Source organism: Marmota marmota, unplaced genomic scaffold, assembly GCF_001458135.2.
Source record: "Marmota marmota marmota unplaced genomic scaffold, marMar, whole genome shotgun sequence".
Taxonomy (NCBI): Eukaryota; Metazoa; Chordata; class Mammalia; order Rodentia; family Sciuridae; genus Marmota; species Marmota marmota.
Window position 1 is genome coordinate 20,388,773 of NW_026000075.1, and position 15,047 is coordinate 20,403,819.

Sequence of the window (15,047 nt, forward strand, 5' to 3'; positions counted from 1 at the left end):
TCAGCTCTTTTAGTCACAGTAGTGGGAAAAGCTAACTAAAACAATTCCCATTTGCATTTTGGTCCTCTTAAATGTTAGGGAGATCCAGTTAGGATATTCTTGCAATAGTCTGGGCAATAAGTTATGTAGCTTGATCAGGGTTGTGGTCGTGGAGATGTGAGAAGTCATCAAACTCTGTACATCTTGAAAGAGGCACTAAAGGATTTTCTGACAAATCAGATTTAACTCAAAAGAGGAAAATTAAGTGACACAAGTTTTTGGCCTGAACAACTAGACAGAAGTTGTCATTATATGAGTTAAGGAAGAATGTGGGAGGAACATTTATGGGGATTTCAGAAGTTCAACTTTGTTGTGTTAAGCTCAGATGTTAGTTTAACTCTTAGCCATTAGTAGTCATTAGGGTAGGAATAGGAAAGTGATTATATTCAAATCCTTGGGATGAGCGAGATCCACTCTTGGCCTTTTGCTTTCATCAATTAGGAGACATGATATATTGAAAGAAGGGAACACTCTATTGTGACAGTTCTCTACCTTAATAGCAGAAAGTGTCAAATAACCTGGAACTCATCTCCCAAAACCATTCCCACAGGCTAGCAATTTCCTTCCTTTGGATGCCCTGGGGAAAGCTCACAATTACCATCAATCCTGTGTACTAACCCCGAGGTCTTAACTTCTAACTTCCTGTAAAACATCCTCCACAAACATAGGTGTAAGACACTGTCAGATATCACAAAACCTACACACGAATTATTGATCTCTTAATGGTTCTCTGCCCGATTGCCTTTTATGTCAAATGCTTTGGTGTGATTTATTTTCTTCTGTCTTCCTAGGTGAGTTGGATGACCCAATGGTGGAGAAGATATAAAGAAAAAGATCAAACATAGAAGCAAACAAGGAAACAAACTAAGTTCCTAAATCTCTTCACTATCTAATCCTTAAATTAAAAAACAAAGAAAATTTCCAGTGTAAGCATGTCTTTTTTAATTACTTGCAAGTTATGTTCTTTCTGACAGAAACAGGCACAGCCACTACTCAAGTCATATCATGACCTAAACAGAAAAGAACTGATAAAGGAAGAGAGAAATGTCAAGAGTGAACTTCACCTCAGTCTTATTTAAAAAAAAAAAAATCCTTGGATGAGAACTAATGCACTATTTCCAAAATTAACCTCCTACAGGACATTGTCCCACAGGCTAGTACTTGATGTGTTCTAAATACACAATGAACTTGGGATCACTGAATAAAACAAAGTTAATATGATTTCTTTTCTGTGGGAATGTCAGAGACTACACTATGGGCTTTATGAATCTTTAGGAGGTAGATATAGAATACAGCACATTCAACATGTATTTGAAGCAAAACCTACTTTTTCAAGTGATTCATAATAGCAATGTCCAGAAATGGTGTTCCTCTGGACAGTTTGGGAAACACTGTTCTGATATACATATGGATGAGAATCCTAAAAGTGAATATTTGCCAAAGTTGGCAGAGCAAACCATAAAGTCTCCTATCACCCACTCCCTCATTTGACACACCAAAATTTACAAATCTGCATATCTACCTTCACAGAACAAAATTCAGTTTGAATTCAATAAATTCACTTTTTTAAAAAATGAAGCTGCTGAATTATCCAATATTCACAGTTATTAAATATTCACATTGCAAATGAATTCCCAATCTCCCACCTGCTCCAGCAATGTTATCACTGAATAACTGGAATTAATTATTCTCGAGATGATAATAATGATGCCAAAGAGTTTATCCTAATTAAATGTTCCACCATGAAGAAAGAACTGAAATTTAGATCAGTAATGATTTAATTTTATTCTTTAATCTTTTAGGGACATTCAGTTCTTGTAAGCACAATAATTTGATGAAGGGTTGCATCATTTCTATGATTGAGCTATATCTTTTTATCAACGTTCTTTTTCCATTTTACCAAACACTCTTGTCCACATAATACAGGTTTTATGGAAAAACCCTTACACATGATAAATTTTAAACATATTTTAGATAATCTTTGCCACTCTTTCCATGCATTTCCACTGAATTAAACTAATGTGAGAATGAAACTGACATGAGAATTCCACCAAGAGAATCAGAAACTTCAAGAAAGACCTTTCGTGATAGTTTGTCAGCTATTAACACACAGTTATATGAGGTATAGAAATATTTAGAAGAATATATTTATTAATTATAAATCTCATTCATATTTTCCATGAAGACATTAATCCTTTAAATAGTAATTGAGTGATTAATAAGTAATGTCATTATAATGCTAAACAAAAAATGTCAGCTACAGAGTTAGTAGACATATGTTCTCAATTGTTTAAAAGAAGATGCCTTAGAATAGAAATACTAATTGAATCTACACAATTATGTAATTTTTCTGTATTATTGTTTTAATCATGAAAAAAATGGAAGTTTTTTTTTTTTTTTAAGTTCACTTCTACATGTCAATACTTATTCCACTAAACCCAACTACAGTGTCCAATACCCAAATTTATGGTGAAATTCCAGGAGTTTTCTCTGGGTACAAAAGGAACCCAGTAAAAATGCTGTCATCCTCAGCACTGGAATAAACCCCATTCCAATCTTTTGACAATTCCAGCCACACTTGATCTCCTGCACTTAATTTCAGGATGATGAGGAGAGAGGCCTGGTCTATTTCCTGACCGTAGAGAGTGTCTCTGGACTTGAACTGCTTCTTATTCTGGGCCACCAGGCTGATCCGAGCAGGTCGACCCTTCACAGTAACATGGTAAGAAAAGACGTATGTCCCAGGGATGCTGCAGTTAAATTTCCCAGTGGCAGGGTTGTAATCCCCTTGGTCATTATATAAAATCTTGTCAAATTTGATGGGGATGTTGGGAGGAGGGAATGGCTTTGATAAAGCAGCGCTGAAAGCGGACTGCAGGAGTTTGGCGACCTCGCCCTTGGAGCCCTTGAAGCCCCGTGAGCCCTTCTTCCCAATAGGTCCTCGGACCCCTTTGTTCCCAAGCTCACCCTTTGGCCCAGCAGGTCCCAAAAGACCAGGAGGACCTAACTCCCCTTTTTCTCCTTTAACCCCTGGATCACCTTTAGCGCCAGGCAGACCATCGGGGCCCCTTTTGCCTTCTGTCCCAGTGTCTCCTTTGCTACCTTTTTCTCCTTTTACCCCCTCCTCCCCTTTTTGCCCTTTTCCTCCCCTCTCTCCAGAATCTCCGCAGTAGCCTTTCTGTCCCACCTCCCCCTTCTCTCCTTTGGCTCCAGGCCCTCCGTTCAATCCTGGAGAGCCCACAGCCCCGGGGTCTCCTTTATCTCCTTTGGTGCCATTTTCACATGGGTCTCCCTTTGAGCCTTTTTGTCCTTTAACTCCTGCCAAGCCAATGTTTCCTTTATTCCCCTTAGGACCAAGTCCACCTGAAATGAAAAATTAAAATAACATTTAAGGATCACAAAAGCCAAACAAGATGCCATTACCACAGAGCTCAAAAAATAGGAATAAAATTTACTTCCCTGGACATGGAAACCCCTTCTTGCCTGGCAGAGGCTGTGCCTGGCAGCCATAAATGCAATGAGCAATTTATAACATATCATAATCCCAGAAAGAGAAAAGTTTGTGCTTCCAAGAAACAATAGCTTACATCCAGAATTCACATATCTACTTCTTTTTTCCACCTTTAAGATAATAAAGAATATTAAAATATTTTTGCTTACAATATAAAATTAATTACCCTTTGTATTTTGACCCATCTCAAGTATTCTCCTAAATCTCCATATTGTCTATCCAAACCCAAAATCTTACAAGGCATAGAAACTAAAACCAAAAAAAATTGACAGCTAGAGAGAGAGGAACAGAGCTCAGATATCTTTACCTCATCTCTAAATTCCTAGACCTATTTCAATCAGCACACTAAATTATTCGAAAAATAGTAGTAATTTATATTTCCATCTTACTTCTCTGAAAACTTTAAATACAAACAGGAAAAGAATGAGGGCTTTACAGCATTCATGATGGTGCACAATTATATATTTTGTATTGTACCTGGTTCTCCAGGTTTTCCTGGATATCCTGGAACTCCGCTTGTCCCTTGGTCCCCACGCTCTCCTTTTACTCCTAAAATGATACAAAGATTAACTTTTTTCCAACTATGTCATTTATGATATATCTAAAACATCCCTTTCACAACTATGTCACATTCCAGTGTTTCCTTTAACCAAAATGGTTTAAAGGTAAAATAATGTGAAAAGGGAATTTATTGAAGGCGATTGTGAATGCCAATCCCTCAAATACACTTCATTTTGCCTATGGCATTTCCAGGACTTCTCAAACTCCTCATCACATCCTGCATATCTTGCATATGTATGTGGTTATGCTTATTTTATTATAAATTTTAAATGACAGTTCAGTTATCTTCTTTATATGCCCACCATGCCTCAGTAAAGCACAGAACATGGTATTCTGCAATTAGCTAAAACTAGTCATAACAAAAATCCATCCAGGAATGAAAAATTATCCCTGACTTAGAACATGAAAGAAAAGTCAATTTTCATTACATGTTGGAATAATTTTCAAATGTTCTTTGGACAAATTATAAGACTATGAGAAATCATATTTGAAGAACATTGAAAGATTTGGATTTGCAGATATTTGCCATGTTACAATAAAATGGATTTTGCATTGTCCTATCTTGTTAAGTCTATCACAGACTCACTTTGATTATAAAAGACAATAGCAATAATAATAGTATTAAAAACAGTTAACTTGTATTGACAATTTGCGCCAAATACTGTTCCAAGCTCTTAACATTTTTTAACTTACCCTGGACATTTTTTAACTTCATATAATTTTATTAAATATTAATACTACCTTTTATATAACAAGAAGGCTCTATAACAGCATATTTCATCAATTTGAACACTTATAATTTACAAAGCTTAAAACACATCCCCTTCAAAAATGGTAGAGCAAATATTTTTGTTTTCACTTTTGCCAGAAGAACATGAGATATGAAAAAAATAAAAATTTGCACAGAGTCAAACATGACTGTATATTACCTTCTTTGGCATCTATTTGCCAACTTTATTATTTATATTATGACTAACAATTTTGCTTCATTTTTATCAGAAAAAAATAAACCCTAAATCAAATTAAAAGTGATGAAAATAAATTCCCCTAATTTCACAGTACCCACTAAAGAAATCCTATGAGGTCTAAGTAGCCACTTCCTCTATTACCACTCCACAGAAAATACAAAATTGGAAATTAACTCATAGGCCATCAAGAAAATATCCAGATACATTTTGAGAGAACCCAACCAGAATGGAAGTGAAGGCCCAAGCCTATTCCAGTCCATGCTAATAATATAACATTGACCTTCACTCACAGAGTTATTTAAGTTTTCAAGTTTATTTAAGGGGTTTCATTGCTTGTAGTGAATTAATCAAGTAGTCATTAGCCAGAATGTAACCATTATACTCATTTTATTTTATTTTTTTTAACTTTCAATCTTAGCCATGAGTCCAAGGTAAGTCTGGAAGTAAAAGGAGAGTTTCCACTTTATAGAGAGTTGGCTGAATGAATCTCTACTTTTGATCCTTCATCAAAGCATATTTTTAAGAACCTTAGGATACTTCCCTATATTTTCTTCTACTTCCAGAAGTCTAGCTTCCAGAATATATGAATCACTGGGGAGGTTCATCACTCATCTTTATTTCACAGGGTTTCTGCTAACATAATTCAGCCACAAAAGGATTAAATGTTTCTGAGAATGAAAATCGCATAACTGACAAGTGTGAAGTAGCTCTTTCTTACCTTAGCTTCTTTTTTGAGTAATTACTTCACTGAATGTTCTAGCAGAAATGAGTTAGGCAGTTCCTGAGCCATGTGGAGGGTGATGTATAGATGATATTAGGTCTTTTGACATGTGACACTAAAGCTCAAACATTGAACTTGATGAATAGATGGTATTTCTACAGGCTGCTCCTATTCACTGAGGAATTTCTCAATGTCCCAGTGAATCTGTAATCTTCCCTCAGTACCTTGGAGCACTTACAGACCCAGGGATTTCCTGGGGCAGGAAAGCCTTCTTTACTGACACACCTATGGAATTATAGGATTTCTGAGCTGGAAAAGATCTATGAAAGCACTCATAACTACAAATCTTCTTTGATAGTAAACAGGGGTATAAATAAGTATCAAGTTCATTCCCCTCAATTTCCAGGCAAAGTAAAGCCACTGGTCCAAAGTCACCATTATATGCTTAATACTTCTGTTTTAATTCATGGCTCTGCACCCCATCAATACTGCCTCTGTTTTTAGTGAGTCACTGGAGATGGCAAGTTCTCCTTAGCAGTCAGGCTATCCACCTAAATTGAATATTGTAGAGCATTGCTGGCTCTATTTAGTTCTATTTACTATGAAATTAATTTGCATCATAAGTAAGAGCCCACCTGGAGTATGTAGGAAAATACCCTTCCCCAGAGACTATACTTTGTGGTTTCCAGTCACTGGGTCAACCAGATGTCCAATCAGAAATAGGAAAGTTGTGTAACTCTGTGTGTGTTTATGTGTGTGTGTGTGTGTGTGTGTGTGTTGTTCCCAGACCAGTTTAGAATTTCTAAGTTTAGAAATTTCTAAATTTCTACTTACAAAGATAATAATTCTATATCAAATGAATTCACAATATACTTTACCAAGTACTTAAATATTTAAAAACTGACATAACTTCAAGAATCAAGAAATTACTTAGCAAATTATTCTCCTTAAAAATGATGCAAAATGTCCCTTGAGGTTTTGGCATGAAATGAAATTAATTACTTACCTTTCTCTCCTTTCTGGCCTTTTGAGCCTTGGGGTCCAATGACTCCTTGTGGTCCTGGGATCCCCATATTACCAGTCTCTCCTTTAAGACCTGGAAACAGGGGTTTAAAACTATCAATATAGAAAAAAAATCTCTTTTGAAATTCGTTAGTTAGGGGACGAGGGGGACAGTCATTTTTTTAAAAAACTCATAACTGTCAATGTTCTAATCATAAAATCAGGTGAGAATAAACTATTACAGAGTTCTAAGGGCAATATTTTTGTCTGATTTGCAATTTTGTACACCTGAATAGATAAATTGAGCCCATTAGTACTTGTCACTGTATTCATGGCAGTGATCAAATGATTCAGGGAAGCGGCACTACATCAAACAGCAAGAACAAAATAATTACCTGACACTAAAACTCATATGGACCGCACTTTCAAATTGGAAGCAAAAACATAATACCTAGCACTTTTAGATTTCCCATTCATCCACGTATTCATTCATTCAGGAACTATTTCTGAGGTGTCTTATACACCAAGCACCTTACACACACACACACACACACACACACACACACACACCCTGCTAGTGTTAGGAACACAGCCATTAACATGCCAGCAATCCCAATCCCCAAAAGCTGAGACTCCATGAAAGATAAGCATTGAATAGATAGCTATATAAAGAAATCAAAATTGCCACACTGTAGTTGATGATATAAAGAAAAATAGGAAGGTCCTATTGTATGATAGGGTAAAAAAAGAACCTAACTTATATTTGTGGGATCAGAGGAGAGATCCCTGAGAAAAGACTCAATGAATGCACTAGGATTTTCTGAAGCAAAAAATAGCAGGTAGTTATTTTAAGAAAGTAAGAATTAAAAAGACCATAGTATTTTTAAGCAACTGAAAAAAAAAGGGGGGCACTATGGGTGGAAATAGTGGTCAAGGATAAGAGGAGGCTGAGAAGCAGGCAAGGGTCAGATCACACAAGGATCAGACTTCATTGAGTGTCCTTGTTCACCAGGGCAATTCAGTTCCCTTCCACTTACCTGGACCACAGAGGGATCCTAAGCCTAGGAAAATTATTCTTCCTGAAACCCCAGTCCTATTCCAGACATATGAATCACTTTCCAATTGGAATAATTTAAGGCCAGTTTCTTTGAAAGTTAACCATATAAATAAGTACATTTAACAAAATTATAATACTTCACCTTAATATAATTAAGGCTGATGGAATAGGATGAAATTATATTCAATAGAATTCCTCTTTGAAAAAATACAGTATTTGTTTGGAAGAAAACCTTTAATAAATTGTTTGCAATGGAAATTAAGGCTGAAGGCAAGGTCAAATAACCAAGGGCTGATGGATAAGCTCTTCTGTCTAGAAAAGAGAAGATTACATGGAGGAGAAAGATATGGAGAAAGAAGAAGCAGAGAAGGTGGGAGCAAGCAAAATGGTCAATTTCATTTCCCTGTGCAATACCCACCTCCCCATGGCCCCCCAAAGGCTCAATGTGGTCACACTATTGAGGGATGTGATAAAGTGCTGTCCCAGGTGACACCGGGAACACAAAAATAACTATACATGAAGCTACAGGGAAGAGGAAGGCTGCCTCTTTCATCCCGGTAAAATGTATGTCTGGGTTTGATTTTCGTAATTACCATGAAACTAAACATGAAGGGAAAAGCTTCAAGCTTCAAGGTCACAAATTGATTTTGACTCCAGGTTCTGCACTCACAGGTGCTACAACCTCTAGATTTACCAAACATTCCCTAGACTGTGACCAAATCATCAGGTGAAATGCAATGATATTTTTAACATTTCTATAAAGATTTGAAATAAAATAAAATGCCAACCATTCTTGACATGTAGTACCTACAATCATAATTGAACTAAAGAGAGAAGCAGAAGATAAAACTTTAAAATAGAATTTTTACCTTTGCTGATTATTAGATATATCTGAATATTTCAAGATGTTTTCATTCAGAAAGTTTATAAAGTTAGACTAGTGACTTTTAAAAGTAGATAATGCAAAATGTGATGTTTGCAATGTGCATGTTTATGTGTTCATGTGACCAAGGACTGAAAATTAATAAAGGAGAATTGAAATGGTTGGATTTTAGTAGCCTTGTTTTTCTTTTTCAAATTTGTTCAGTGTTGCTCTTAGATTTCTAATGAGAGAGAGGAGAGCAGAGTGGAGAGGAGAGGAGTGAAGGGGAGGGGAAGAGAGGAAGAAGTAATATCTTTAAAAACACTAATATCTGGAACATATGTCTCTTTCTCAATCTCAAAAGCAGTATCCTGTCATATAAGGCTCCAAGTATTCCACAAGACAGGTCCATACTCCTACCATAGATAACTGGAAAGATAAAAATGATTATCTGAGTATTTATTTTATCCCAGGCACCACAATGAGTTCTTGTGTGTATCTCTTTCTTCTTGAAGATTCTGTGAAGTCACTATCATTGTTATCACATGTTACCATTTTGGAAACTGAGACTGACAGAAGTAATGAAGCTTCTCTAGGGTAAGACCATGATAGAGTCAATGTTTTCAGCCTTTAAGCACTGTCCAGTCAGACTAAAACAGGCTAACAACTTGATATCTTCAAAATATTTGTCACATAGGATTAGAGGAGGGGTTGAACTCTAAGAACAGCCCAGTCAAATCCATGACTGGGTAAAACAAAAGCCCCGGTATTGTAGACTTCAAAGCCTTAGATGACAGCTTAGCAACCAGTTGTGTCTACTTGACCCTGCCCTTGGGGTTTCCACTCGCAAACAGCTTGCCAGCCAAACAGGATGCTAGGAAAGTTCTGGTAAATATGACTTTCTTAGACTCATCACATTTTGCAAGTTTTAGCAACCTTGAAATCTTGATGCCCCTGGCCACTGCCCATCTCCTTCACCCCTTAATCCAGCCCTGAATAAATGCTGACTATATATATTAAAAGATCCCGCAATGGGATGAAATGAATGAAAAGCCCGTGAAGATGTATAATTACTGACTTTATAACTTTCTGTTCTTCAGGCAAGACTCAGCAAACATCGATATGAATTCTTTTCAGGGAAGAGCAAATTTGAAATTGACATTTTGATCTTAATTTTACCTTGAATTCTCTCTGCTACATGACATGTAAAAGTCAAAATGTATTATAATAAAACTGAAAGTATATTCATTACATATATATTAAAGACATCTACAATTTTGAAATAAATAACCACAGTGTTCAATGGAGAAAATTCCTGGGCAAGGACACAGTGTTGCTTCAGAATTTCAATGAGGAGCAAACCGAATCCTGCACTTCATTCTCTACCTCACAGGCATTCCATCTCTAATCCTAACTACAAATAGCACTCAAAAAATCCATCAGTCAGCACACATTCTTACCAGGCAATAGAATTTTCATCTACCTTTTTAAATCAGCCATTAATGAAAAGACTGTACAGATAATAAATGCACTCAGCTTGGAGATCTGGAGCACCAGTACTGAGGTCAGAAATCCCTGCCTTGACTCTAGCCAGAAAGTCCAAGAGAACTTTCTGCAGTGACAGAAATGTTCTATAATACCTGTGCTGTTCAAATGAGTAGTCACTGGCCACATATGGTAATCAGACACTTGAAATGATTGTGGAACTGAATTGCTTATCATGTTTAATTTCAGTATTTATTAATAACCACACATATGACTAGGGGTTACCATGTTGGGCAGCACAGCACCCATTTGCATTTGCATTTGTGACAATCTTACCCCTAGGCCTATCACCATCTGCATGACAGTATAAAAATCTTTAGAACAATGCCATCCCCTGACCCACCTCTTCATTGATGTACAAGTGAGAAACATGGCTTCCCATATATTTCAAATACCTGGTTTTCCAGTCTTTCCAGGTTCTCCTTTCTGCCCCACAATAGGTGAGCAACAACGACAACAATTCAACAAGAAATCAGCTGTGTCAAGAGTGAGGTTTTCAAAGGAAAAGAGAGTGGCAGTGGCGAAGGCAGACTCCAGGGCTGAGGGGTCAGTGGTTGGTGCCGCCACTGCAGGCATTTCCATCAAGGGGTTTTCTTCTTCCTCCTGAGGTGAACCACTGGATGGCTTTAGACCCTTGGGTATCTCTTGTCCTTCATATTTTTTCGTAAATTTGATGTATGGTGTGGTCTTTGCTCTTGTGTCCACACCAGCAATAGCCAAAATAATTAAAATGACCCAAATCCAAGAAAACATCCACATATTTGAGGCTGGAAGAAAGATAGGATAAAAAATAGATACAAATTATATGAGTTTCAATTGAAAAGACTAAGTGAAATAAATATATACTTATATGGGAGAAATATATGCATATGTGAACCATAAGAATGAACAGAATGCATAATATAAAATGATATATTGTTGATATATTTTATATGTAAATGTGTGCTTGAATCAAAACCAAATATTTTATTTACTTGAAGTATTTATTATAAGGAACACTTTGTTTCAGTTCTCCTTTCTGGTTGTTTTCTCAGTGTTACATGTTCTAAAGTAGTATTCTCAATCATTCAAATTATATTGCCAAATAGCAAACATGATCTATAATAAATGCAACACGACTTAATAGCTCATATACCCTGTGGAAAAAAATATGTGTAATTTCCTGACTGACCTCACTCAGATTTATAGGAATCAAATATATTTGTATTAAAGAGAGATGAAAAATATTGAACAGAATGTTTTATTCCAGCAAACTCAATTATTTCAAGAAAAAAAAATACTGATGAAATAGTCTTTAAATCTACCAGGGATAATGGTCCTGGTTGTGAGAGCACTCTTTGGGAATCTATTATAATTAACAGAGAGGGAGACAATAAAAAATCATAAATTCGAATATATCCTATGTCCTTAGATTCTTTACATGCCATTTAACTCTTTAATTCTTTGCTTTATAATTTGGGGAGTTTTTCTGAAAACTCACATTTATCCTTGTATTCTTCTAATGGGATAAAGTGTGGTTATTCTTATTAAGGTTTTATAAATGTCCAAAGTAAATGATACAAGGTTTGCAATGAAGTAAAATTGTGATAGTTCACAGTATTCCGTTCCCCCATCAACTCCCAGAAGTCTAGTAGCTTCTAACAGACAGCCAAGGTTAGAAATGCATGTTATATGTTAGGAGAAAAAACAATTAAGATAATTAGTAAGAGAATAAAAAGAAAGAAAGAAAATAAGGATAGTAAAAACACCTACTATGCATAGAGTCACTACTATGAGAAGGTGCCTTACATCAATTCAGCCAGTTCTCAAAACAGCTATGCCAGGTAGGTGACATACTTCTTCACCTTCACAGAGGAAGAAGCAGCCAACAAGGGATTACATACCTTGTCCAGGTCACACAGCCAGTAAATTATGGATTTAGGACTTAAATCCAGGATTCTTTAATTTCAAACCCTAAACCCTTTCCACAAATCATGTGTCATTTATAAGGATGGGATTAAAGAACAATAAATCCAAGGGTAGCTCAATGGAACAGAGCTATGGAGGAGACAGATATAAATCAGAGCAGATGAGAAGAGACAAGATAAGACACTTCCTCTCCCAAATCATATAAAGATCCAAAATGTTAACCTTCCTTCTTCCATATTCATCCACTTACTATCAACCATGTCACCAGCAGTGCAGGATTACACATAATGTTGACACCAAACATAACCCATGTTTCTGTTCTTAGGAGCCTACAGTCCAAGAAGGAGCAATGAGAAGCAACAAAAACAAAGAGGGGGAAATGTGAAAGGCAGTGCATCATGCTGCATTTCTCCAAATACAGATCCCACTCTTAAAAACACTATACCCCGCGCAAGTGAACACACCAAACAAGGTTAACAATGCACCTGCCAGTCAAACCAGCCTCCGCAAAAACTAGGATATTGTTTAAATGCAAAGAAATTGAACTTTCAATAGCTCATACAATTGCATTCAATAAAACAATCATTTGTTCAACAAACATTTATTTGAACATCTAAGAAGCCTTGTGCTGGGTCCTATAATAGGAAGCCAAGTAAAACCCAGTTCAACCCTTTTAAGAATCTTTTCCACAGTAAACATCCAAATATAACGAGGCCCACATCTTGAGACTATAAAGAAATAGATCTGGCCAAAGGCCCAAAGTGAAATATTAGTGGCTTTTCATTCTCTCACCACTTTACTATAAGAAGCACTGGAGTTTGCAGAATGCTGAGTGTTAAAGCTCTAGGATATTATCTATGGTATCTGTAAAAAGTGAAGTCACAGGGAAATAACCTTCCTTTTTCCTTAATAGAACATGTCTGTGTTATTCTTCCATTCATACAAAATATTTTTGATCCTGGAAGCAAGTTTGTGATAGGATTTTGGTAAACTAGTCCTAAGGGTGCAGGCAAGAGAGGGGTTGAAAGAAAGGAAAGGACTCAACACTGAGAACCCGGCAGGCATTGTTCTCGGCACTTCATAATTGTTATGTCATTTATACCACACAAGAACCACGCAAGATAAGATTTATTATGCACTACAATTGGTTATAAAATGGAGGCACAGAGATGTTAAGTGGCCCGCCCAAGGTGATGGTGTTAGGAAGCAGAGGAGCTGCCATCAAAACATAGGTCCACTTGACTCTGAAGTGTAGTTCCTACTGTGTCATGCTGTGTGGGGATTAATGAGTGATCAGAGATGCTGCAAAAGTAAATGGAAGTTGGACCCTCCATGAAGCTCAACCCTGAGCCATTTGTTGAAAAGTGATCTACTGCAGACAGGAACTGGGAAATTAATGAGAGAGACAAAGAAGAGAAAAGGGAAAAGTCTGGCTCTGACAGTAGAACACATTGGTGCTGGGCAAACAAAGTTACCGAAGGGAACACAGCACATCTGACAAGAAGCCAAAAGATTACAGAAAGGAATGGACAGAGCCAACAAGTACAAGGAAGGTGCTCAGTGTCCCTATCTGAGGGCATGAATTGTCTTCATATAAGTTTCTCTTGCATTGTGGGTTCCTGCTTCCCAATTTAAGTATAGATGTTAAAGGATAATGTTGTTGGCACTTTAAAACTGTGAAAAACTCCCCAAACACAAAGCCTTTTGAAGATTGCAGCCAAGTATTGGTAGTAAACTGATGGATGATGAGGACATATCATTTCTTTTTATAATAACAGCATTTTGTGAAAGAGTGCCAGTCCCAAGCCTAGATCTTAGGACATGTGTGTTTCCACTTGCTTTCTTGCCCTTTTGCCATTGCTATCAGAAGGATGTGAATCAGCTAGCTTACTAGTCACCAGAGGAAGATGAGAGACACATGGAGTAGAGTTGCCCTAGCCAAACACACCCTAAAGCAGAGCACCCAAAAGAGGAGGTAAGGCCTCCTGACACAAACTGAGATACAATTTACCTCAGACATTTGTTCCAGTTATCCACTGCTGTTTAACAAGGTAGCCCAAACTCAGTGTCTTAAAACAACAAAACCATTTTATTATGGCTAACAGTTCTGTGGTTCAGATACTCAGGCCTGGATTGGCCAGGTGATTCCTCTGCTCTGTGAGACACTGGCAAAGTCATTTAGTAGTGTTCAGCTGATGGGTGGGTCAGTTGGGAGGGACTAACCTACAAATCTGGTGTCTCAATAGAAATGGAAGACTGAACTTGACTTGTACTTGCGATCACATGGTTTACAGGTTTACCAATCTCAACATAGTTTTTCCATAATGGCTCAGGGGTCCCAAAAAGAATGTTTCAAAAACATGGAATCTCAGGGGCTCAAAATGTTATTCTGAGAACTGCATTTCCCAGAAATTCTTGCCATCAGGATTCCAGTTTAGTTTTTGCAAATGGAAAAAAAAAAGTACATGGAATATATGAGACAGAATGTAAAAAACAATTGTCTCCTGCAAGCAGCAGCTAGTAAATGCATGGGCTTTGACAGATGTGAAATTTTGTGGTGGCCCTCAGCACAACAACATCCCACCTTCGTTCTGCAGGTGGCTGTGACTATGAGCAGCAGTATCCTGTGGTTCTTGCCCCAAGCAATAGTAACAATACAGTGACTCCCTGAAAACTAGAGATAAAATTGACAGCTAGTGGCAGACCTCCCTGCCCTTTCCCCTCCCTGCTTCAATGATTGAATAAGCACCTAATTGCCTGTATTAAATCCCTTTCTGCCTAACATACCTACATTGATTCCAGACCAAATCCTATTATCATTTATTCTTCTCCATTTAATTTAACTCTATTTCTATTATTATAAACTCCCAGCC

The 15,047-nt window shown here is 37.0% G+C and overlaps 1 protein-coding gene across 3 annotated transcripts in view; it reads right to left on the reverse strand.

Annotated features, from left to right (window-relative positions):
- Positions 1-2,405: 2,405 nt before the first annotated feature.
- Positions 2,406-15,047, reverse strand: part of Otol1 (otolin 1) — a 103,799-nt gene continuing 91,157 nt past the window's right edge. For all 3 annotated transcript variants that reach the window (XM_015494353.2, XM_048814373.1, XM_048814372.1), the window contains 4 exons: positions 10,662-11,033; positions 6,807-6,896; positions 4,028-4,099; positions 2,406-3,402 (listed from right to left, as the gene is read on the reverse strand). In XM_015494353.2, coding sequence (XP_015349839.1) covers positions 2,504-3,402; positions 4,028-4,099; positions 6,807-6,896; positions 10,662-11,025 — 1,425 coding nt within the window. In that variant the 5' untranslated portion in view covers positions 11,026-11,033 and the 3' untranslated portion in view covers positions 2,406-2,503. The remainder of the gene's footprint in view (positions 3,403-4,027; positions 4,100-6,806; positions 6,897-10,661; positions 11,034-15,047) is intronic.